At 47.3% G+C, this 26,548-nt stretch overlaps 1 protein-coding gene across 1 annotated transcript in view; it reads right to left on the bottom strand.

The window, feature by feature from the left end:
- FAM204A (family with sequence similarity 204 member A) overlaps positions 1-26,548 on the bottom strand; it is a 550,935-nt gene that overhangs the window by 364,374 nt on the left and 160,013 nt on the right. Inside the window, exon 4 of the mRNA XM_069611905.1 lies at positions 10,693-10,792. Coding sequence (XP_069468006.1) covers positions 10,693-10,792 — 100 coding nt within the window. The remainder of the gene's footprint in view (positions 1-10,692; positions 10,793-26,548) is intronic.

Raw genomic sequence — 26,548 nt, 5'->3', positions numbered from 1 at the left:
CGGAGGTTTCCGACGCCTGGCGTCGAGGATCGGGGTGGTGTCCTGTCCTTCGAGCGTGGGGCCTCGCTGGTTTTAACTGCGGGCTCCGACTCCTGGAGCGCGACCTAGGGGTGGAAGTCGTCTTCGTCTTCCGACGATCGAACCTCTGTTAGCCTAGGGTTCGAGGCACTCTTGGCAAGAGTGGATGATTGCCTGGAGTCATGCGGTGATCTTGATCGAGAGCGCCCAGAGGACACCGAATCGGACCGTTCCGTTTGTGCCTCTTTCCGAGAACTCGACGTCGTCGAGTCTCGGTTGGACTTAGTGTGTTTAGTGTGTGTAGTATGTGAAGCGCTTGTGTCGCCGGGAGTCTTCCCCATAGCCGCCCTGCCGGACGACCTTCCGAGGTCGGGGACCTGCGCTCGGCTGTCTTTCGACGCCATAATGCCCTCGTCGTCTGAAAGTACGGCATCGCTGCCGTCGCTGAAGGCGCCCTCCGCTGCCATGGCCGCCTGTCTGGCGTGGCTGACCCAACGCTTCGAACGGTCCTTAAGTGTCTTAGGTTTAAACCTACTACACGCTCTGCAGTTCGCTTCGGGGTGGTCCCTCGGCAAGCAGAGATTGCACGTGCGTGCCTGTCGACACAAGGGTATTTGCGATTGCACTTGGAGCAGAATTGAAAAGGGGTACCCTCCATACGCACCTTGAGGCAGCGGGCTGTTAAGTGTAGGAAATGTATAAGGTGTACCTATATACCAAGAGTGTAGAGTATGTACCACCCCCCACTCTCCCTACTTGCAGGGCCGAGGCCAGAGGCCTTCCAGGCCAGCGGCCTTCCGAGGCCCAAATCCGTCGTGCAGCAGCCGACGGTCGATTTCTTCTCCAGCCGGCGTCGGGGTGGGGAAGGATGTCAATAGAATATTATTTTAAATTTTTAGCAAAAGTATGGCTAAGGCCAGGGGACTCCGCAAAATGCTTCCGACAAGTATGGCGGAAAAAAACAATCTGAGGATCCTAGACACGTGAGGGATCTTGGGTACAGTGGACGTCTCACTAGGGATAGTATTACTGGCACGCCCTGTGTCGACGCCCATTTTCGAGTTTCAAAAAACAAACTGTAATACTCTGCAGCTTCCACTAGATGTCGGCCTATGCACAGCATGTGATCTAAGCAAATTCCACAAGCCTCAAATATATATATAAAAATGGCGGGCAGCCGGGGGTTTCCCCCCTCATATATGTAACAATTGACCTTCACAATTCGGTCAATTGTGCAAAGGTCAATTGTAATTCGAACAATTGTAGTTCGAACAATTCGTATACAACCGACTTCACCAATGGTACATATAGCGTGTGCAGCGATCGTTAGCTTCAGTTCTGTTTTGATGCGTTTCCTCAATACTTTATGGTGTTACTTTGCATAAGACAGTATTCTGCCCTGAAAGAACAAAGTGTAACAACACAGAAATTCTACAGCAGGGTAGGTTGGGAGGGGCGATGAGGAATACGTGGGAGGAACATCCAATTGGAAGAACGTTACCAGGGATAAGTAACTACCTCTTTGAATGGATTGTGTCCTCCCACGTATTCCTCATCTTTTGATAGACTCCCGAAGCAGTATTTATTTTGAAGGAGGGAGTAAGAATTTAGGAGTGCCTTGTGGGTTTGTATGAACAGAATGTAACACTGCCTTCCCAAATCGTCCTTCCTGGGCTGAGGAAGAGTCCAGACAATAATGCTTTGTAAAAGTATGAACGATGGACCATGTGGCCGCTGCACAAATATCGTGAATTGGGCCTGCTCTCTGTAAAGCAGAGCATGTAGCCATGCCCCTGGTCGAATGATCCCATAGACCCGCAGGAGTATCTTTTCCAGCTAGTCTAAAAAACTCAGAAATGTCCAAGATAATCCACCAAGATTTGTCACTGCCATCCCCAATTTATGGCCTGTATAACCAACAAACAGTTGATAATCCTGTCGCAATTTCGACATTCTAGAAATATTAAAGCTAAGTGCTCGCCTTGGGTCAAGCCTGTGCAATCTCTCCTTCTCCTTTCCAGAATGAGGAGGTGGAAAAAAAGAAGGTAGTGCAATTGTCTGTGTTAAATGAACTACATGTCTGTTTTGATATATTTGTGAAAAGGACTTTGAACTGAAACACACTAATAGAAAAAATGAACATTAGGCACAGTTTTGGGCAAACATGTGGGTTTAAATTGTATAAGGAGGCTTGCAAGACAAGGCTTGAAGTTCACTCACCCTACGGGCTGATGTAAGAGCAGCTAAACAAATTATTTTGAAGGTCAACAACCTTAATGGACAAGAATTAATTGATTCAAAGGGAGTAAGGGTTCGGAGGGAACACATTTGTCAGTCCTTTCAGAAATTGCATCACTAGTGGCATTTTGAAGAAAGATACCTCTTCAGATGAGTGCTTGAAAATTGACAGCGTTGCCAAATATCCTTTAATAGTGCTAACCTGGAACCCCAAATTAGCCATGATAAAACCATATGTGTACTGCACAGAAAAGGGTCCACATTCTTGTCTCTGCACCAGCTGCAGGACTTGTACCAACGGAAGGTCCTAATCCAACTTCTGAGACTCCAGGCGTGAAGGTTGAGTGTCTTGACCTCTGGATGGAGAATCCAATCTTCCTCCCACTTGAGAAGATCCTGTCTTTGCAGGAGATGTATTTGAGGGCAGATGGACATGTCCAGAAGGTCTGAGTACTACGTCTTCCTGGCCCAATCCACAGCTATTAGGATTATGGGATTCCCGAACTATCTCAACCTTCTGCCCACATGAGGAATGACAGGGACTGAAGAAAACGCATGCCGGAGTGATAACTCCCAGTCTAATACAAACGCGTCCCCTAGAGCTCCTCTTAGGGAAAATTCCCTGGAGCAGAACAGCTCGCATTTCTGGTTGCCACTGGTCGCAAACAGATCTACTTGAGGGGTTCCCCAAAGGGTGACAATATCTTGAAGGGATTCCTGAGCTAGTTCCCTGTCGTGGGAGACTGATCTGCCTGCTCAGAGCATCCGTCGCTGCGTTCTCTCTAGCTAGGTGAACCGCTGCTGGGGAGATTCCTACTTGAATTGCGCAGGCCCAGAAGCTGCATTGCATCTATGCACAGTGGTAGTGACCCTACACCTCCTCTTGTTGAGGTAATACATGGCCACCGTGTTGTCTGTCATTATCAGGACATTCTTTCCCCGTACAGAGGGAAGAAAGGCCTTCCGTGCCAGTCCGATTGCCCTCAGCTCTAAAAGATTGATGTGTAGTTTGGACTCCAATGGAAACCAGGACTGCTGATTGTCAGATCATTGGTGTGGGCTCCCCACCCTGTAAGTGAGGCGTCCATTACTACTGTTATTTCCGGCTCTGGTTGCCAAAAGGGTTCTCCCTTCAGAATGTTGTCCTCGCAGGCCCACCACAGGAGATCCTATACGACTCTACTCTGAACCTGAAGAAGGTCTGACATCTTGCCTGGGAATTGACACCACTGAGACATGAGAACCCATTGGAAAATGTTGCCCTCTGGCACCAGGAAAATGCAGGATACCATGAGGCCGGCAACCTTAGAAAGACAAAGCCCGGAAGACTTGAGTACTCTGGAATTTAGTGACCATCTGCAGAATGTGCCGAGCTCTCACCTCGGGTGGCAAGATTTTTCCCCAAGGAGTCCTCCAGTACTGCACCAATGAATTGGAGTCTTTGAGATGGTATCATGTGGCACTTCTTGTAATTGAGGGAGAAGCCCATTCTGTGAAGAGAGTGGCATTTTATGCTGAGATGTCCCAGAGCCTGTTTAGAAGAACGGGCCCAGATCAATCAATTGTCCAGGTAGGGATAGATGTGAATCCCTCCTCTCCCAAGACTCGCTGCCACCACTGCCATTAACTTGGTGAAAACCCTCAGGCCAAGGGTCATTTCAAAAGGCAGAACTGAAATTTGATCATGAGAACCACCAAAGGCGAATCTCGGGTACTTTCTGTGCTTGTGATGGATTGGCAAGTGAAAGTAAGAATCCTGAAAATCCAATGACACCGTTCAGTCCTGGAGCTGGAGAGCCTGAAGGATCGGAGAAAGTGTGACCATCTTGAACTTGACCTTCCTGAGTAACTTGTTCTCAATCCAAATCCACCTCTTTCTTGGGGATTAGGAAGTAAGGGGAGTACCAATCCATGTTCTTCTCCACTACAAGCACGGATTTTAAAGCACCTTTCTCTAGCAGGGTACACATTTCCAGCACAAGGAGCAGATCTGGAATTTTGAAAGAGTTCCTCCGAGGTGGATGATCCCAAGGACTTTTTAGAAAGGGAAGGCAGTAACTCTGGCTACTGTTCCCAATGCCCTAGCAGCTGAAGTAATACCCCGCCATTCTTGCAGATGCTGTGAGAGTCTTCCTCTCAACAGGGTTTTCTGGACTAAGGCCTCAGAAAGGTTTTGAGGCTGCTGAGTGTAAAGCAGCCATTGCCTGGGTGGTGTTAGCACATCTACCCCGTCCAGCAGAGGGGAATCTTCTTGGACCCCTCTGACTCACCAGTCCTCTCACTATTCCAGCTGAGTAATAGAAATGAAAGGACCTGCCCCTCCAAGCTGTTCCACTGAGTTTGTGGCTGTCTGATGGCAGCACCAAGGGATTTGGCTGCCGCTTTCAGCCTTGCTACCAAATAAGTCTGTGCCGTCAAAGGGCATGTTAAGAAGTCTGGATTGCACATCATAAGCAAACCCAGACTTTCTTAACCACGCAAACTTACTATCAAAGAGCTAGCCGCCACTGCTCTACTGATCCTGTCCACAGGGTCGAGACCAGTTTGAAGGGACTCGCAGATAGCCCCCTTCCCATCTTTAATAATGTTCAAAAATCTGTCTTGCTCTTCCCCTTCGGGAATATGATCAGCCGCCATTGCTATACAGTCCCATACGGTAAATATGAATTTCGCAAGTGCGCATGGGGCGTTCGCCGACTTAAGGGCCACACTCCCAGGCGAGAAGACTTTTTTTTCCAAGGCATCATAGCGTTTGTCATCCCTGTCTGGGGGAATCGTCTGGTAGGCAGTCTGTTTTGAAGTAGATGTGGAGGCCTGTAGCACCAGGCTTTCTGGAGTGGGATGTTTTGATGAATCATAAGGATCGCTAATGGGAGGTCCTGTATTTACTTGGCAATTTTTATTCACCGCCAGAATTCGCTCTAGCGCATCCTAGTTTTCACTGATCCGCATTAGTAAGGCTGTATGTAAGGGAAGAATAGGGTCCCCTTGGGGTCCTTTATCTAAAATGTCTGCCAAGTCATCTTGCTCAAAAGGTGGTGCAGGCCTGCCTTGTTCTAAAAATGTAATGGCTCTAGCCATTAATTGCCTACATGACCCATCTGCGTGACCCGAGGGGTCTGGTCTGCCAAATTAAATCTGTAGAGAAGTGTCTATCCCAATCCTACTTGCTGTCTGTAATGTTTTATACAGATCCTTCTTCCTCGACTCTTCCGATAATCGAGCCTTTGGAACACCTTGTGTCCCATACTCCAAGCCAAAAGGCTGAGCTTGATCGTCTGATGGTTCATGCTCCTCATATACTGCAGAAAGAGACTTGAAAAAGTCCTGTCTCGGAAGTGGAATGAAGGATTCTCTAGTTTTCGCGACCTCCTTTGACAATTACGGCATTTTTGTCAACGATGGCGTCGAAGTTCTCGACGACAATGGCAACCAAGATTTAGCTGGTAAGGGCGTTGAACCCTTCGATGACGACGAAGTCGAAGGTTTTTATCTTCGAAGGCGTTGGTTCTCGACTCGAAAGGATCTTTGAAGGTTCTCAAGGTGTTTTGCCATGGACACCCACTTGGTTGAGTTTTCCCTCGACAGGGGCATGATTCCTACTCTTCTGCTTTGAGCAGGTAGTGCCGCATTCTCCAAGACTTGGAGCATTTTCTGTCGGAATGTCTCCCATTCAACCAGTGACGCCGATTTCATCGGGCATGTTACCCGAAGAGGATGGCGACCTGTGACGCCTTGTCCTCATTCATTGTGAAGACAAAGATGAGTGGTGACATCCACTCCTGGATCAGGAACGTCTTTTAGCTTTCTTCCGACAAGGAGAGTCGCCCCTCGATTCGTCTGAGGATTGCTTGGTTGACAGAGTCGACAAAGGGGATTTATGTGGCCTACCTACAGCCAACTTCCCTTTATCTTCATTCAGGGCTTTCACTGTCATCAAAAGGCTGGATCCACACTCCAATGTTTTATGATCGGATCGCAAAACTACACACACCCCATGGGGGTCTGTAGGGGACATCTTCGCCCTGCAGTCATGGCATTTTTTAAACCCCGATTTTGGAGTCGATGACAGCGATGAAGATGCCATTATTTACTAGCGAGTTTTCTGTAAGGAAGCCGAAGCGCACCGATCTTCCGAAGCAATAGCTCTCACAGAAAAACGGAATTGAAGTTAACTGTCACTGCGTGCGATATACGTCAAAGTGGTGAAATCGACATCAGGACAGAGGGCCTCGAGGGACATTGAGTCGACCGGCATCGACCCGCAGCGCCCCCTGGTTAATTTTTTATCCGAGGCAGCTGAAGCGGAATATGGTTATATCAAAAGATAAAAGACTACGTGGATGGACACAATCCAAAAAAAGGTAGTGTCTCCGTCCTTAAGAATGAATGGAGGCTATAGCCTTTGTAGCGGTTTGCGGCGCAAGAAGAGGAAAGATATTGTGTAACAATGACTCAGTGGGGCAGATCGGAGTATGGCATTGGCTCAGGTCTCGGGGGTACCAGCAATCAGTCTATTGGCCAAAAGGTCAGTATAAACCATGTGCCACTGAGAGGTAAGATCGGGGCATGACTAGAGAGTGACAGCTGACATAGTAACCCTTTACAGAGGCAATGCAATGGGACTTGGAAGGTTTACTTGGACTTCTTTAGAAAAGTACGGAATACGATTGTGGCGGGGTTGAAATGGTGAGGAGTGGTAAATACAAATGAACAGACAAATAGTTGGCGGTGCAGAGGGTGGAGGGGAGTTCCTCTTTTGCTCGAGCAGCCTACTTCACTTAGTAGCAGTGTTCTCCCCAGACTTGTACGCTGGCAGCTTCTTATACTAAGTGACCGGGCACACAAGAGGGTTGCCCCTAGTCAGTCTTGGAAAGAGAATAAAGTGGAAACATATCTAGCCTGTATATAACTATATACAATTAGCTGAATACACTCAACAAATAGTTCTTGCATTGTATTAAAGTATGCCTGCCTGGTACCTCTTCAAAGTCTGACTGATGTGCATCACAAAGTTAAATTAACAACATCACAGTAACCATCACCAACCCTAACTTATTATATTCTATATTCGGCTATAACCTTTTTAAGGAGAAACCTAAAAAAGGGTAGATAGACAGCCACTATTTACAACTGACATACACAAGGAATAAATATCACTCCCACATACCGTTGTCAGTGCTCGGCAGCTGTATAAATGGGATGCTCAAAATCTTACTGGGTCCTTGACACAACCCCAAATCTTAATACATTTTATAGATCTGCCTTAGGAATAAGTAACCATTTGCTTATGATTTGGGTAGATTTTTTGTTGACGACTCGTATAGGACTTTCTAATACTGGTCTGACATTAGTGGTAATGGTAATGTTTATTTGTAAAGCGCCTATACATAAAGCAAGTGTTTCAAAGTGCTCAACGAGCGCGAGGACAAGGGCAAACAAACAACAGTCATTCAGAAACCCTTGAATTTCTTAACGGTACAAATCTGCACAGGCAGAGTAAGTGCATATAATACAATTAGCTGTGTAGATAACAGCAGATAGGTCTGACATCAATTCTGCAGTTTTTTCCAAGTGCATTGAGGTGCCACCATACAAGGAGGGGGGGGGGGACAAGGGTAGACAGATAGACGAATCTTCAAGGCATGGTACATTGAGATCGTGCAAGTGCAAAACGGTACAGGAGAGGGGAGGCGGTGCAAGTGCGGCGGAAGAGGGACAGTGGGGGGGGGGTCCAAGTGCACCCAGTCAGTAAGAAAACTGGGGTGCAAGCAACATACATTATCAACTAGGAAAATCAGCCTAAAACTACACAGCAGTCCTGTATTTTTGGGCAGGAATTTGAAGATTGGTGCACAGGCCATTGTCATTTACTGAAGTTTTTACTATATTTGGTGACATGGTCACATTTTCATAACTTGTCAATACATATTTGAGAAACATTTTCATATATACATTTCTGCTGTACTAAATTGAGACATTCAGTCATGAATGCACAGGCCTGTGAAGTAGGACCGTGAAGGATTTCTAGCCCTTTAAACGTTCACGCGGTCATCAAACTACAGTACGTTTTCACAGAATGATTATATGCAATGCACTGCCTGAATGACGAGAAGACTGAACTTCTCATTGTTGGTTCGCAAAACAACCTGCAAAAACTAAGCCCCAACTAGTCTAACATCATAATTGATGGCAATACCATCCCAGTCGCCAAAAATGTGAAAATATTGGGCTTCTATCTCGATGCCAATCTTAACCTCACCAAGCAAGTTAATTCAACCGCATCAGCTACCGCCTACACAGGAAAACTAATTAGAGCTTGTAGACCATTTCTTTCTTCTAACAGTTGCCTCACGCTAGCCAGAGCTCTTATACAATCTAAGTTAGACTACTGTAACAGCCTCTACCTAGGGGCTAACCGAGCGATAATCAGTAAACTCCAAGTCCTTCAAAACAATGCGTTACGCGCAGCGCTAAACATTCCCAGGCATGAACATATCTCGGTCACTAGAACTTCATGTAAATGGCTCTCTATCCAACATAAAATTGATTTGAAAATCCTCTGCCTCACTTACAAAGCCCTCAACCATCTAGCCCCTCCCTACCTTACGAATAAACTCACCTTGAAATCCTCCATCAGAACCACGAGATCTTCCAACACCTTATGTCTCACAGTACCTAGATTTACCTCTAAAAGATCCGGAGGCTCGAGCTTCACTGTCCTCGCCTCCCAACTCTGGAACTCCCTGCCACTGAACATTAAGTCATGCAAATCCTTCCTGTCGTTCAGGAAACTTGCCATTGGATGGCTTCTGACTAAAAGTCAACCTCTAAGCTAGACTTAGCTAGAAAATGTACAAACTGCACATGTCTCATTTTTGTTATGACTACTCCCTATTACCGCCACTTTCTGTATATTTTGCATATAACTGTTGTCTAGTACCACTGCCTACTACCATGTACTGTGCCTTGTAATTTGTACTAAGCGCCCTTTTACTCCCGGGTCCGGAGCGCTATAGAAATAAAATAAACAAACAAACAAAATGTGGTTATCTGAATCGTGGAAGCACAAGAAATTATGCAGGTCAACAAACAAGTTTACACTCATTATCTGTGACAGTAAGAAAGTGAGAGAAAAAAATATTTAGAGTATCTCCTGACGGTCAAGTTTGGCTCCTCTCAGAACATTCTGAAATTATAGTCAAATAAATGTTCGGTTTTAAAGGGAGTTGAGCTACCCAGCTGTTAGCTGATGCAATTTACGCAAGTGGACATTCTCCAGGTAGTGAGTGTTCTCCATTTGCTGGAGAGAAACCTATTTAAACCATATTAACATAATTAGGATTATGGCATACAACATTAGTTTGTACTAAAATGTCAGCTATTCCAGAATTCGTGAGACAAGACAAAAAAGAAAAAAACATTTGAAAAATTAGGTGCAGTGGTTCGGATTGAATTGTCATGATTTACAGGCACAAAACATGGTCTTTGCTCTTGTGTAATGTAGAGTAATGTAAAGGTTCCAGAGTTGTGGATCTACACAACTGAACAAGGATTTGTATTATTTTACCCCATTTTAACTGGTTACCCGTACCTTCTGCATCAAATTAAAGCTGGGCATACAGGCCTTTAATGACTGATAAAGCTCTGGAAGGCGCCAGTATCAGATATTCAGAGGGTGTGTGCTGGATGATACCAAGTGTACCACACCAGACTGGTGCGACGGGCATTCGACACCGCTGGCAGGGGTCACTCCTACATGGCCTGTGATGGAGAGGAATGTCGCACTTTTACCATCACACGCAAATAACTACTACTTAATACCTTTGGCTTTCTCTTGATTACTTACAAATCCTGTTTTTATCTTATTCATGTACAGTAGGCCAATGGATGTGTTTTACTGCAGATATCAAAAAACAATAAGATTTATGGTTTAACCCATTTCTAAAGTGCAGTACTCCAGATAAGATTCTGAAGTGGGAGTGCTTTACTCGCTTTTTATTTTCAACGTTTGGAGTAAGTTATTTATGAAATTTAAAAAAAGTAAGTCCCATTCAAAAATGGCAGTAAGCGAGTATAAATATGTTCAACTCCAAAACAAATGTTTTTGCAACAAACATTTAATTGCACTTAGTTATTCCTGCTGCTTTAGGTTTAGTACTGAACTGAACAGAGCTGTGCAGCTGTCTGGGTGAAAGCAAGGGGCATGCTCCTATGACAGTTTCCAAATTTTTTTTTGGGGGGGGGAGGGGCATTTGCCTATTTTTAGGAAGTAAAAGCGGCAGATAATCTGTAAGAGCTGATTAAGTCATATAACGTTGCTAAATTAACTGATCAGATGTAATCCGGAAAGCACCAGTCACTTGCGCCCAAAGTGATGTGGAGCGATGTCCAACAATGAGAAATAAATGCGAACAATCGCAACTACATTTTTACCTTTTGAAGAATTTTGTTGGACACAGGTGGCTTAAATCGATCATTTATTCCAAAGAATTGCTTGAGCTCTTCCAAGGGGGCATCATCTGTTGATGGCTGGCTGCAAGGAGAAGAAGTCAAAACTGGAATTACAGACATGACAAAGCAGACCGAAATGTGGATTAAAGGACTGGCACAGAGAGCACGATACATTGTCTCAGCTCTATGACTTGATGGCTTTGAGGACAGGCCCAGCCACCAAACCTCCTGTGATAGGACAGCAGCCTCTGTGGATTAGTGCAGCCACAGACACTTGAATCCCCTAGCAGCAGGAGGCTCGAAGGATCAGCACAGGGAGACCTGGTATTTCACCTTGACGTACGACAGCTCAGAAAACGGTCAAAAAACAATGGCCAGTCTGTCTGCCTGGGACAGAGGTTCACTAGCTACTGTCTTGCAACTGGATGCCCTGCAGAAAGGGCACAAGGGCTGAGGACCTGTCACTTTACGGACACACAGGGTACAAAGTCACTGAAAGCTAGATGGGGATGCCTATGGGATAGAAGTGGGTATGGTATACAGAGCATCTCCCTCATGCATCAAAGGCAGCTGGGTTTAGAGTATGGCAATGTGTATTTGTAGAGGGCATGTTCACCTACAGGGCGCCTGCCTCTTGGCTCCATAGATAGACAATAGATGTTTACTCTTCACAGATGAGACAGGGATGCACAGCCATTCATCTGGAAGGTTCAGAGGTTGGGACAGTAACAACGCTTTCCAAGCCTGCGACTGGGTGGGTGAAGGTCTAACACAGGGATACAACTTGGCCTTTACTCTACAGGTATAGCTGGCACTGGAGCTTCGTAAAGGGGTGCACTGCAGTTCCCTTTTAGCAAGGGCTGGCTCGAAGGATTAGGGCACAGAGCCATTCACCTATAGAGCTGAAAGGCTCAACGGGCGAGCAAAGGAGCTCGGAGCACTGCACCTCTAGGACTAGGCGGCACAAGGGACTAACGAAGGGGCACGATGCATTAACTGCAATAGCAGAATGCTCGGGGATGCAGTGCATCTTCCCAACAAGGCAGGATCGCTTGAAAGGACACAAGCCATCTACCTTTGAACTGGCTGGCAAGCTCAGGTCATTTCGATACAAAGCTTTCACTTTTAGAAGAGATTACCACTCCCAGACCCTATCAACTGCTCCCATCCCTTTCTTCATCCATACAGAGTTAAAACTATTGACAATACATGCAAGGGCTTTATGGAAAAGTTGCACTGCAGTTCCCCATCATGGATATCATTCTTATATTCTATGGGCCTCATTACGCGGTAGGCGAAGGGATTACCGGCACCGGTAAGGGCACCAGTGCCGGTAATCCCTTACCGCCCTACTACGAGGTCCCTTAGCGGGTCCCTGTTAGGCAGAAACCTGTGCAGTTCCCTTGGGGAACACTGCAAAAGATTTAAGACTACAGGTAGAGCAGTAAACCCCTTTGGTAGCAGTCTGCACCACCCAGATTTACCTGGTAGCTGTGGCTGAGCAGTCAGACTTCTCTCAAGAAGAGTTAGGCAGTATGTAAAGTATACACAATATGTACCAAAACACAATAGCACAAGCAAACACTGACCAGAGCTTGGTTTCAAAAGTATATAGTTATTTATTTAAAATACACATAAGTTAAAAACACTCTAGCAAAAATATAGTAAAAGCACTTCAACACAGTTATACTGAAAGTAAATTCAATCCTTTCTCCTATCTAGACAACTCTAGGTTAACACCACTTAATTAAAACAGAGGTGAGTGCTTAACGTTAGATGACACTCTAGTAGTTTCCAAGAAAGGGAGAGAAAAAGCAGAAATAGGTTAGACACACCACTCTAAGGTCCAGAACACTTGCAATAGGCTTAAAGAAGAATAAAGTCACAGGTGAGCAAAAGTCACTAGGCAGGGCCCACTCTTAGAGTAGCCGGAGCGAAAATGTGCCCAAGATCACACTGTTAGTTAGAGATTCAAAGTCTTGCAAAGAGTCAAAAAGAGTTTAGAGTGGCTCAGAAAGTTTAGCCAAAGTGTCCCAGGCACTCCCAGGTTCGAAAGCCGGGGACTAAATCTACCCCGTACAGTCGGTAGCAAGGGAAGCCAGGCGGAACACAGTACCTTAAGCGGAAAGGATCCTCCAGCGGGGGCAGTTGTTCCAGGCAGCGACAGCAAGGCTCGACGTCGGTCAGGGGAGAAGAATATCTCGCTGAAGAGCAGAAGAGAAAGGTCGTAGCACTGCCCGGGAAGAAACCAGCCGCGGAGTCCTCCGGTTAAAGGGTTGGTACCGACTTTCGCGGTATGGGGGTAAAGTGTGGTATTCCGGATGCCGGGGTGCTTGGCACAGGCAAGGCGGCCACGAGATACCTCAAAAGGACGGAAAGAAGGCGAAAACTGGTTGTCCCCACCAGTCAAGGGAAGGAGCCACTCCGTTAAGAGTTCTCCTCGGTCGTCGGGAAAAAGTGGTGAGACGGTTCAGCAGGGCTCCACCGGGTGGTGTCGTCGAAGCAGGTCGGCTCAGCTCTTCCCTCGTCGGATTCTTGGTCCTGTGGCGACTTCTGAAGTCCCAGTCCCCAAAGCCCTGCTTTTATGCAGCAAACCCCCATTCACCCAGCCTAGCTGTCACTCAAACATGCTAAGTGGTGAGCCGGGCGGCTCACCACTTGGGCCAATCAGGACGGAGTGCGACTTGAGTTACCAAGGTAACTCAGTCCAGGGTGCCTAAATCCCCCTCCACCCCTCCTAAGTACCCCAGACAGAGTGGCACCACTTTGGAGGGCTTCTGTGGAGAAGCCCGCCAAAAGTGGAACAAAGGGCTCCACTTTGGGTCAGAGTTACAGAGGCGAACACCAACGCCATTTTAGAATCAAGTTTTGGCAAAAAGTCCCAACCGGAGTTATAAAAATAAATATATAAACCGGCGGTATGTTTAAGGCTACCGTAAATAAATAATTAAATGTGTTAGCCTAAAACAATGGGAAATCCCATAGGGAAATATTCGCGGTCGAATATAAAAAGTAGTTTCCACTGCCACCAGCCAAAACTCGATCAGGGGGGACGGAGACGTGCCCCCTCGACTAACAGACCCTGGGGCAATCGAATTGCCCCAGCCAGTACGTCCACAATATGATGGTTTGTACTGGTTCTGTTCAGGATTCAAGACTAGCAAAGTCTTTGGTGACTTTACATGCCCTGGGAGACAGTAGTCAGTCCCAGGGTATGGAGTCTATGTTGGGGAGTCCCTAGGACACCCCTGGGTCACGGCACAGAGGGTGCTGTGTGACCCACATCACAAAAATACATGAGGCCCTATGGAGTAAAAGACCCCATAGCCCATTCAACACAAGGTTTAACCAAGAAAACACACTTCAACATGTCCAAGAGTGAGGGTAAAAGAGTCTCACTCTTGGCAGGAGAAAAAAAATTAAACCCCAGAAATCCAGCAAAGCTGCTGGGGGACTCACTAGGTAGGGAAATTCAGCCTAACCAGAGAATTCTCCCTAACACTCGCCCCCCCCAGACTAAGGGACAGGAGGATTTAATCCACTCCTGGATGAACCTCATACCTCTAGTCGATGATATACATCCTAGAGAGTCCATCAGCATTTTGATGGTGACACCCTGACCTGTGCTCAATGGTGAAATCAAACCCTTGCAGGCAGATTGACCATCTCAATAGTTTTGGATTTTCCCCTTTCATTTGCATTAACCATCTCAAGGGTTGGTGGTCAGTCTGAATAACAAAAGTAGAACCATACAAGTATGGCCTAAACTTCTTCAGTGCCCACACAATAGCAAAGCATTCTCTTTCGATAGTTGCCCACCTTGTCTCAGGATCCTTCAGTTTCCTACTGATGAAGCAAATGGGGTGCTCCCTACCCTTCTCATCCAGTTGGCTTAGAACTGCACCTATACCTACATTGGAAGCATCAGTTTGTACAATGAAAGGTTGGTGGTAGTCAGGAGCTCTCAATACTGGAGCCTGGCAAAGAGCTCTCTTCAGTTTCTCAAAGGCCTGATTGCACTCCTCATTCCATTTTACCTTCTTAGGGAATTTGGGAGAGGAGATTACATTCAGTGGAGAAGCTATGGTCCCATAGTTCTCAATGAAATTCCTGTAATACCCAGTGAGGCCTAGAAAAGCTCTCACTTGGGTTTGAGTAGTTGGTGTTGTCCAATTTTGCACAGCTTCAATCTTGCTGGGCAAAGGCCTTATTTCTCCACCCCCTACCTCATGTCCAAGGTAGACCACTTTACTTTGACCAATCTGGCACTTACTGGCTTTGATTGTCAAATGGGCCTGTTTCAGAGCCTGCAACACATGTCCTAGGTGGTTCACATGTTCTTCCCAGGAGTGGCTGAAGACTGCAATGCCATCCAAGTATGCCATGCAGAAATCTTCCATCCCAGCCAGAACCTGGTTCACCATCCTTTGGAATGTGGCAGGTGCATTTTTTAGTCCAAAAGGCATGACCTTAAACTGGTACAAGCCAACTGGGGTCGAAAATGCAGTTTTCTCCTTGGCATGGTCTGTCAGGGCTATTTGCCAATAGCCTGACGTCAGGTCAAATGTGCTGAGGTACTTGGCTGCACCAAGTTTATCCACCAACTCATCTGTCCTGGGCAAAGGGTGGGCATCAGTCTTGGTGACTGCATTTAGAGCTCTATAGTCCACACAGAATCTCAAGTCTTTGGATCCTGCCTTTGGTACTAACACAACTGGGCTAGACCATGGACTAGTAGAGGGCTCTATTACCCCGAGATCAAGCATCTTCTTGACCTCTCCTTTGATGTGGGCTCTGATATGTTCCGACATTCTGTATCCTCTGCTTTTGACTGGCAGACAGTCACCAGTGAGTATCTCATGCTGGCCCCAAGGGGTCAAGCCTGGTGACAGTGAGAACAGGGAGGCAAACTGATTTAACATAGATTTGCACTCCTCTTGTTGCTCAGGTGTCAGGTCTGAAGAGAGATTGACTCCTTCAACTTTTTCATCTAAAGGTACACCTCTGAGGAGATCAGGGAGAGATTCACTCTCTTCCTCCTCTGCAGCTGAAGCTAGGAGCAAGGCTCCTACATCAGGTCTGGAGATGTAGGCTTTTAGTCGGTTGGTGTGGAAGACTCTAGGAGCTTCCCTGGGTCTGCCCAGATCCACCAGATAGTTGACCTCTCCAAGTTTTCCCACAACCTTGAAGGGTCCCATCCATTTGTCTTGCAAGGCCCTCTGCCTTGTTGGGAGCATAACTAGAACTAGCTGGTCTTGAGTAAACTCAACCATGTTAGCCTTCTGGTCGTGCCAATGTTTGACCAGGGCTTGACCAGCTTTCAAGTTGTCACTTGCTTCTGCCATCATGTGTGACATTCTCCTCCGGAGACCTATCACATAGTCAGTCACTCTGACTGGCTTGAGGGGAGGAGCACCTTCCAACCCCTCCTTAATCAGGGCCAATGGACCTCTGACTGGATGGCCATAGAGAAGCTCAAAGGGAGAATAACCTACTCCCTCCTGAGGGACTTCTCTATAAGCAAAGAGAAGGCATGGCAGTAGAAGGTCCCACTTTTTCTTAAGGGGTTCTTCTAAAGCACCTATCATGCTCTTCATGGTTCTGTTAAACCTTTCAACCAACCCGTTTGTCTGAGGGTGGTAGGCGGTTGAGAACTTGTAGGTAACTCCACAGGTTTTCCACATGGCCTTCATGTAGTGGGACATAAAGTTTGACCCCCTGTCAGAGATTACCTCCTTAGGAAACCCAACCCTGGTAAAAATACCAAGGAGGGCCTTAGCCACAGCCGGAGCTGTAACAGTCCTCATAGGAATGGCCTCAGGGTATCTAGTAGCATGGTCTACTACAACAAGGATAAACCTGTTGCCTGAGGAGGTTGGAGGATCAAGGGGACCAACAATGTCAATCCCTACCCTCTCAAATGGGACTCCCACAACTGGGAGAGGCACTAAAGGTGCCACATTCTTGGAACCAACCTTACCAGAAGTCTGGCAGGTATGGCAGCTCTTACAATATCTATCTACTTCAGCCCCCATCTTTGGCCAATAAAAGTAGAGTGAGAGCCTTTCCTTGGTCTTCTTGAAACTCAAGTGGCCAGCCAAAGGTATCTCATGGGCTAGTTGTAAGAACTGTTGTCTGTTTTCTTGTGGGACTACAAGGCGTTTGTAGTCTCCAGGTTCAGACTCAGTGGGTTCACTGTAGAAGAGGCCATCTTCCCAGTGCAACCTATACTTCCCAGGCTCTTGCCCATCAGCTTGAGAAGCTGCCTGGTGGCGGAGACCCTCCAGAGTTGGACATTCTCTTTGCCCCTTACGAAAAGCTGCCCTGCTAGGCCCACCTTCTGCCAGTAAAGACTGCAGCTCAGGATGGTCCTCAGGGTCCAAATCTCCAATAAGGTTGGGGCCTCCTTCTAGCTCTTCCTCAGAGTCTAGCTCAACCACACAGGGTTGTACCTCTCTCTCAGCCTCAGCTGGAGGGGGAGTTACAGGTGTAACTTTGGACAACCTAGGGGAAGTCCTTGTTGGAAGCACTGGAGTGCTTGCTGCTGGCTTTTTCCTAGGAGTCTTGGGTTGCCCCTTTGCTCCTGATCTGGTAGTTACTGCAGTAAGTTGCTCCAGTGGTAGAGGAGTGATTTCTGTCATCATCTCCTGAGATAACCCTCTCAGGGTTTTCTCCCTTGCAGGTTTTGTGAGTTCCTGAAACCTTTTGCTAGGAGGTCTGGGGGTATGAGATACAACTCCAAGAGCTTTGAGGTCATTACCCAACAGAACCCTACCTGGCACTTCACATTGTACACTGACAGGTATTTTTACAGCCATATCATTACATTGGATGAGAACTGGTAACTGGGGACACATCTGCACAGGCCCACCAGCTAACTTGGTGAGGCATTTGGGTGCCTTAGCAACATCCTCTGCCTTGAAAAATGATTCATCCACCACAGTTATGCTGGCTCCAGTGTCCCTAATGGCAGGAGTCTCCTGACCATTCACCTGGACACTGTCCTTATAATACTCTTTAGTATTATCTGGGATAGAGTTATAGACATCTAAATTCTGTTGCTCCCACAACCCCAGAGAGACTAAAGAAACACTAGCTGAGACTCCAGTGGGTTCATCAGCTAGTAATAGAAAGTTTCCACTTGCCATATGTACTTCCTCTTCTGGAGCGAAGGCTAAGGAGGCAAGCTGGACCCCTGAAGGTTTACCCTTACATCTGGGATCTCCTTTCACATGGTCAGTAGCCTTACAAACAAAGCATGAGCCAAAGGCTCGCTGGAATGGAGGCTTGTTCTGACCTCCTTCTGGTCTGGGACCAGAAGGTACACTAGCCTGATTTGGTTTCCCTTGTGGCTTACCCTTATAGTTTTGTTTGGGGCCCTCTTTGGAATTTGTAGTATTAGAATTCTCTTTGGAGTCCTTCTTAGACTGTTTTTCCCCATCCTTCTTCTGAGTTACCCCAGAATCCTTGTGAGTGGCCCTGTTGGCAACCCACAAGTCAGCAGCCTTAGCTAGCTTCCGGGAATCTAATTCCCTGGAATCAGCCAAGTGTTGTCTGAGCTCAGGAGAGCAGGCATCATAAATAGTCTCCAACATAAACAAATTCTTCATACCTTCATAAGTGTTCACCTTGTAACCCTTAATCCATCCCTCTAAGTTTTTCAAACATTCATTCACCCAGGTAGCCCAAGGGGTACCATCATGCTTTTTGAGGCTCCTAAACCTCTTAAGATACTGGGAAGGGGTCTTCCCAAACCTAGCTATCAAAGCTAGTTTCACACATTCATAGTCCTTCCTATCCTCCTCCCCCATCTCCATTACCACATCAGTTGCAACAGGGGGAAGCCTAGAGAACAACCAGGTGAGTAAGTCATTTCCTGTGATGTTCTGGAGCCCATGATTATATTCAAACAGAGACAACCAATCCAACACATCCAACTTAGGCTCATACATACCAACCAATTCTTTAGGCATCCGGGGTCTTTTAGGACTGGAACTTCTAGAGGAGCCAGAGAGAGAAACATTCTCAACAGATAATTTCTTCATTTCTAAGTCATACTTGAGCTCCATTTCCCTTAGCCTTAGTTCTTTGTCAGTTTGAGCATTAAGTTTCTTATACTCCAATTCTAGCTTCATTTTCTCCAGTTCAAAGTACTGAGGACTAAATGTGGGACCTGGTAAAGGTCCAGTAGGCACAGCAGGTAGAGCAGGCAGAGGCCTAGGGGGGACAGTTACAACAGCCTCACCCTCCTCTTCTGACTCTTCCTCAGAAACATCAACATTTTGCTCCATGTTAACTTCAATACTGTCATCTACAGTTGCTGGAGTGGTAGGCTCCTCTGAACCATCACCCAGACTTTGGTTAGCTAACAATCTTTCAATCAGCTCCATTTTCTTGCCCTTAGTCAGGAGATCCTTATGTTTACAGAGCACTCTTAAACAATCAGCAGTTTTGGCTGCAAGGGACTCTTGACTATAGCTTTCTATAACTGACATGTTAGAGGTTTTACTTTTTCAGTGCTAAGCTTTGTGGTTAGTTGCACTAAGGTATCTAAAGCACAATAAAATGTATACTCAATACAAATCCCACCGCTGTACACCAGTGTTAGGCAGAAACCTGTGCAGTTCCCTTGGGGAACACTGCAAAAGATTTAAGACTACAGGTAGAGCAGTAAACCCCTTTGGTAGCAGTCTGCACCACCCAGATTTACCTGGTAGCTGTGGCTGAGCAGTCAGACTTCTCTCAAGAAGAGTTAGGCAGTATGTAAAGTATACACAATATGTACCAAAACACAATAGCACAAGCAAACACTGACCAGAGCTTGGTTTCAAAAGTATATAGTTATTTATTTAAAATACACATAAGTTAAAAACACTCTAGCAAAAATATAGTAAAAGCACTTCAACACAGTTATACTGAAAGTAAATTCAATCCTTTCTCCTATCTAGACAACTCTAGGTTAACACCACTTAATTAAAACAGAGGTGAGTGCTTAACGTTAGATGACACTCTAGTAGTTTCCAAGAAAGGGAGAGAAAAAGCAGAAATAGGTTAGACACACCACTCTAAGGTCCAGAACACTTGCAATAGGCTTAAAGAAGAATAAAGTCACAGGTGAGCAAAAGTCACTAGGCAGGGCCCACTCTTAGAGTAGCCGGAGCGAAAATGTGCCCAAGATCACACTGTTAGTTAGAGATTCAAAGTCTTGCAAAGAGTCAAAAAGAGTTTAGAGTGGCTCAGAAAGTTTAGCCAAAGTGTCCCAGGCACTCCCAGGTTCGAAAGCCGGGGACTAAATCTACCCCGTACAGTCGGTAGCAAGGGAAGCCAGGCGGAACACAGTACCTTAAGCGGAAAGGATCCTCCAGCGGGGGCAGTTGTTCCAGGCAGCGACAGCAAGGCTCGACGTCGGTCAGGGGAGAAGAATATCTCGCTGAAGAGCAGAAGAGAAAGGTCGTAGCACTGCCCGGGAAGAAACCAGCCGCGGAGTCCTCCGGTTAAAGGGTTGGTACCGACTTTCGCGGTATGGGGGTAAAGTGTGGTATTCCGGATGCCGGGGTGCTTGGCACAGGCAAGGCGGCCACGAGATACCTCAAAAGGACGGAAAGAAGGCGAAAACTGGTTGTCCCCACCAGTCAAGGGAAGGAGCCACTCCGTTAAGAGTTCTCCTCGGTCGTCGGGAAAAAGTGGTGAGACGGTTCAGCAGGGCTCCACCGGGTGGTGTCGTCGAAGCAGGTCGGCTCAGCTCTTCCCTCGTCGGATTCTTGGTCCTGTGGCGACTTCTGAAGTCCCAGTCCCCAAAGCCCTGCTTTTATGCAGCAAACCCCCATTCACCCAGCCTAGCTGTCACTCAAACATGCTAAGTGGTGAGCCGGGCGGCTCACCACTTGGGCCAATCAGGACGGAGTGCGACTTGAGTTACCAAGGTAACTCAGTCCAGGGTGCCTAAATCCCCCTCCACCCCTCCTAAGTACCCCAGACAGAGTGGCACCACTTTGGAGGGCTTCTGTGGAGAAGCCCGCCAAAAGTGGAACAAAGGGCTCCACTTTGGGTCAGAGTTACAGAGGCGAACACCAACGCCATTTTAGAATCAAGTTTTGGCAAAAAGTCCCAACCGGAGTTATAAAAATAAATATATAAACCGGCGGTATGTTTAAGGCTACCGTAAATAAATAATTAAATGTGTTAGCCTAAAACAATGGGAAATCCCATAGGGAAATATTCGCGGTCGAATATAAAAAGTAGTTTCCACTGCCACCAGCCAAAACTCGATCAGGGGGGACGGAGACGTGCCCCCTCGACTAACAGACCCTGGGGCAATCGAATTGCCCCAGCCAGTACGTCCACAATATGATGGTTTGTACTGGTTCTGTTCAGGATTCAAGACTAGCAAAGTCTTTGGTGACTTTACATGCCCTGGGAGACAGTAGTCAGTCCCAGGGTATGGAGTCTATGTTGGGGAGTCCCTAGGACACCCCTGGGTCACGGCACAGAGGGTGCTGTGTGACCCACATCACAAAAATACATGAGGCCCTATGGAGTAAAAGACCCCATAGCCCATTCAACACAAGGTTTAACCAAGAAAACACACTTCAACATGTCCAAGAGTGAGGGTAAAAGAGTCTCACTCTTGGCAGGAGAAAAAAAATTAAACCCCAGAAATCCAGCAAAGCTGCTGGGGGACTCACTAGGTAGGGAAATTCAGCCTAACCAGAGAATTCTCCCTAACAGTCCCTTCCATAGCGCCTGGTTATACCAGGCGTTATGGAAGGGACCCGTTGAGTGACTTCAGAGCTAATAACGGGCCCGCTGTTATTAGCTCCATCCCCATTCCCTTTGAGCCCAATGGGGGCTCAAATGGGAATGGGGAATGGTTCGCGGAATGGGAACTTACCGGGTCCTCCAAGGTCGGAATGACCCGGTAAGTCTCTATTCTGCGAACACGGACCCGGAATGTGGTAAGGAGGTAGCCATGGTGCTAATAGTGCCATGGCTACCACCTACCACGTAATGAGGCCCAATGTCAAGACGAGAGGTGACCATTATGCTTTTCTTCCCATATAACAAGCAAATGAAGCCTGAGCAGCACCAAAATAACTTCCTACATGTCCCAGCAGACTTGGGGTGAGGGGGGTGCGGGGGGGGGGGGAAGAGTCTCTAAACCCAGGTCACGTGACTCGACTGCACCAATGTCAATGCATCAGCCACCTTAACCCCAGCTTCCAATACTGCCCTCTTCTCATTCTTTGCTGCTCAAGAAGCAGTGCAGATAATTTGTTTTGTTGTCCTTGAGCTTGGGGATTTCTGGTGCTGTTACTGGGAGCCCTGGCACACAATCGCTAGTGAGGACCACACAAGCAGGTTCAGGAGGAGAAACTGATGCTCATCAAGAGGGCAAAGCAGATGATGCCTTTGATCCTAAAAGGACTGGTGAACTCAATCCCCAGAATGGGGCCATAACCTTGGGCGGGCGAATATCTGAAGGTACGCCTGAGAAAACCACTGGACAAAGAAGTGAGAGCAAAGCTGAGAGCAGCATGTCCAAGGCAGGTGATAGAGGAAAAAGTTGCAGCAACGCTAGAGCTTGACCCCAAAAAACAAGCCTTCTTGGGGAAGTCGCTAAAGGACATGAAAAAAAGGGCACAGACCGGACCAGATGCTTGCGTCACGACAAACCTCATCTACTCTATGTAATTGCGCCACTAGCAAAAACGTTGGATTTGTTGCAACGGGCCAAGGAAATGGGCTCATGTGGATAGAGCCACGCTGACCAACAAAGACCACCATATCACTGCTGGCCACATGGGTCCTATGAAATTAGATAGCTGGCTCAGAGTGTTGGCGGCCTCTGACGGGGGAGCTGTGGCACAAGGCCTCCAATTTGGGGAACAATTTACAAAAAGCTCTTCAAATTCCTACGTGCATGTACGACTTCGGAGAAAGCCCAATCCTCTATGAAACGCCTTTTCTCATCGAACATTTTGGAACGCAGGGCATGGAACGGTCGCTCATCCAGCCAGTATCATTTGGACTAAAAGGTTCCAAAGTTATGGAGTGCTCCAAATTCCAATACTGACAGGGTCAGCAGTCAAGCTCATTCTTCCCTTCCTGCAGGCATCGAGCAAGAGGCGGACTTTTTTATTTATTTATATATAGCAAAGAACAGTGCTCTTGATCACAAAAAATCGTACAATAGATAAGAAATCAGACTTAACGGGAAGCAATGAGCTTCTTACAATGGGGAGAGTTTGAATGACATTCTGACCAGGTTGTGGAGGGGAGTAAATAGAACAGTCACGGCAGACAATACATAGGTTGACTTACAAAGATTAAAGACAGTCAACATTTTTAAGTGCAGGTGGGCGGTACAGCCAGCTGAGTTAGGGATGTGACAATGATGGACGAACTGCTAGAGTGGAGCCAGAGAAAAGTGAGGGACAGAGGCAGGTTGGAGCCAAGGAAAAACGTTAGGTAGAAGACAGATGAAAGGTAGGTTAAATGGGTAACTCGGAGACGAAGAGGTAGGCTTTTAGTTTGGTTTGAACACATCTGACAGTTTTTTTCAGATGTCCGGGGAAGAGAATTTCATGCAAGTGGTGCAAGAAGAGAGAAAGAGTGGAAGCAAGAGGAAGCAGAGGGAGGGTGAGGCACCACAAGTGTAATCAAAGAAGCAGAGCCGAGATAACAAGAAGGCTTGTGAGTTGGATAGAGGAGGATACAGTAGTGCCTTACCGTGGATAGATTTGTGACCCAGTAGAAGAAATATGAATCTGCCATGCATCGTCAGCCTTCCAGCCTGATGACGGAAGTAGATGTGAACTAAGGGAGTTCAAGGAGAGACTTGGTAGCAAAGTTAATGATCTTGTCAATATGACAGAAAGCATAGTTGGGAAAACCAAAGAGGATGCTGGCACAGTAGTCCAGTTTAGAGAAGAAAAGAGTGAAGAGATGCTTGGCAGTGTTCAAAGAAAGGAGGTGCCTCATTTCCTTAATATTTAGGAGGTTGAGGTGAGCCGCCGCTGAAGTTTTACAGATGAAGGTAGATAGAGAAGGTGTTGGAAGGGTCATAGATGATGCTGAGGTGGCTAACTGATGAAGTGTAGCAGAGAGTGTCAGATGGAAACAGGATAAGCAGGGGGGAGGTGAAAGGATTTGGCTGGCAAGAAGAGCACTCTGTTTTGGTAGAGGTTAACATTAGAGAGTATAAAACCATCCAATATTTAATGGCTGAGAGGCAGTTCGACATTTTGATGAAGAGATCAGATGAGAGTTCAGGAAAAGAGCAGATCATTTGGGTGTCATCTGTCAAGAGTTTGTACGAGAAACCAAAGGAGGATATTAGTGTCCCAAGAGCAGAGGTGTCGAGTATAAAGAAGAGGGGACCCAAGACAGAACCTTGTAGAACACCAACAAGGGGTAAGTGGGGTAAGTGCAGGAATGTCCATTCTCGTGGGTGAGCAGCAGATGAAGTGCATAGTATGGTTAGTGCTATTGGGTAAAGAGTGCAAGTCTACAGAAATTAGGCCGCAGGGTGCAAGGCAAGTGCTGAGCAGTAGGCAAAAGTTGGGGCGATTGGGCATGGGAGGTCAGGTCCCCGAGGCATGCATAAGGACCCCGGCCACCAGTCAAAGCGACTCTGAGTTTAGTAGAGGAGGGGCGAAGGGAAGGAGGCAGCGAATAGGAAAGTCTTGTGGAGTCGTTAAGTGGAAGAAGGTAGAGAAGGCTATTGTAGTAGTTAAGCCTCGAAAGAACAGGGCTCGGGTAACATTGAGCTTCTTGGGGAAAGTGAGAAAAGGGAGAATCCTTTTGAGAAGGAAGAGTTGAAAGTGGGACTTCTTAGCAATGTCCTAGGTGTGAGGGAGGAAGGAGAGAGGAGTCGAAGAGGACTCAAAGGTTTCTGGCTTCAGAGGAAGGTGCATGGGGAGATCCCATAAAGGATGGCAAGAGTGTTAAGGGGGGAAACGAGGGAGCAGGGGTCCCAATAGGAATGATCTCAGTCTTGATGGCATTGAGGCAGAGATCGTTAGAAGTACACCAGGACTGGATGATGGAAGATGCAAGAGGGTCAGCAGAAAGTTTGAAAAAGAGTTGTGCGTCATCTGCATAGCACTGGAAGTTGGCAGAGAAGGAGGAAATGAAGAGTGCTTGCTGAGCAAAGTAAGTGTTGCAGAGCCAGGAGAGAGGTATGAGCCCTGGGGGACACCATAGGTGGAGAAGGAAGTAGGTGCCCAAAATTACTTGGGATAAATAGTCTGTTAGGAAGGAGGTAAGCCAGTCCAGTGCCTGCTCCGAGATACCAAGGGTATCTTGGAGCTGTTTTATGAGGATGGAGTGGTTAACCATATCGAAGGCAGAGGAGAGATCAAGTAGGATGAGGACAGCTGGAGAGTTAAGAGTCCACATATGCGGGCAGTTCTTCACGGGTGTTCAGAAAAGCAGTTTCCATGCCTCCAGCTGCTTGGAATCCAGATTGATGGTCATGGACACCACCAACAAGGTCAGTGTGTGAGTAAGTTGTGGAAAGGCCAGCTTCTCCAGCAGTTTCCCAAGGAAGGGGGGTGATCAAAATAGGGTGGTAGTTAGCTGGACACGTAGGGTCCGCTGAAGACTTTTTTCAGGAGGGGGCGCACAAGGGAGGATGGAAAAATCCTATGGCAAAAGAGTAGTTGCAAAGATCAGCGAGTGCAAGGGCAAGAGAGCCAATATTGTCCTTGATGGTTCTGGAGGAGCAAGGGGAGAGCTGTTTGGAAGATACCTTCATGGAGCGGACAACTCTGGTGACTTCTTCAGGTGAGACAGGGGAGGAGGAGGAGGAGGAGGAGACAGAGAGGGTGGAGGACGACACAGAGAGAACAAAGGAGGGTGAGAAGCCATAGGAGGCAGGGCAGTGCGGGAGGGGTTGGGTGTGCTGGTGGCAAGGGTGCTCAGGATGTCCTGAGTTTTCGTGGCGAGGTGTGTGGCCAGTGCGTTGCAGAGGGCCGGGGAGGAGGAGATTGCTGAAGGGTTGGCTAGCTCCCTACAGGCAGTTCAGCCATGTTGTTGGATGCACCCGATACTGGCGCCTGGATGTGGGTCCTCTTCTTTGCACGGATGGAGAGTCTGTATTGCTCTTGGGGCAGGCGGCAGGCCAGTTTGTCAGAGGGTGAGCCTGTTTGCCACTTCTGTTTCACAGCTATGCACTTGCGTTTCAGGGCTGCAAGTTCCAAGTCGTACCAGGTGTTACGTTTGGAGGCGGGTTTCAGGCGGTTCATCATGACTCAGGCAAGAATGTAAAGGGTGTTGGAAATGGCTAAATGAAGGTTGCTGAGAGCATAGTCGGTGGAAAAGTCTGGAGGCGGGGAGGGTGAAGGTGGATGCGAAGGCAGCAGATGACAATCATTTCATCGGACGGATGTCCGTGAACATGGTTGGCAGGGCTTTTGAAGGGCTGAGGGGACCCAAGCACGAGGAGAGGAGAGAATGGTCTGACAAAGAGAATGGAGTGAAAAGAGGGGAGAGAGAGGTTGGAATGGATGAGGGTGTCCAGCTGAGTGGGTTGGGTCGGAAGGGAGAATGTAGAGGGATAGTTATGTGCAGAGGTCAAGGAAGAGAGTGGATGCAGTGACAGGGGAGTCCAATTGGATGTTGAAATCGCCCATGAGGAGGAGGTTGGAGATGGTTAAGAGTAGGGAGGAACAGAAATCAGCCCATTCATAGAGGAACAGGGTGGTAGTGGCAGGAGGCCTGTAGATAGAGGAGGAGAAGGGAGAGATGACCAGCTTGCATACCTGGCTCTCAAAGGAGAGTAGAGCTGAGTGGGTATGACGGAAGAAGGAACCCACTCAGGGAAGTTCAAGGAAAC

Source organism: Ambystoma mexicanum, chromosome 8, assembly GCF_040938575.1.
Source record: "Ambystoma mexicanum isolate Mex_15411 chromosome 8, UKY_AmexF1_1, whole genome shotgun sequence".
Taxonomy (NCBI): domain Eukaryota; kingdom Metazoa; phylum Chordata; class Amphibia; order Caudata; family Ambystomatidae; genus Ambystoma; species Ambystoma mexicanum.
This window is presented reverse-complemented; position numbering and strand designations above follow the sequence as displayed.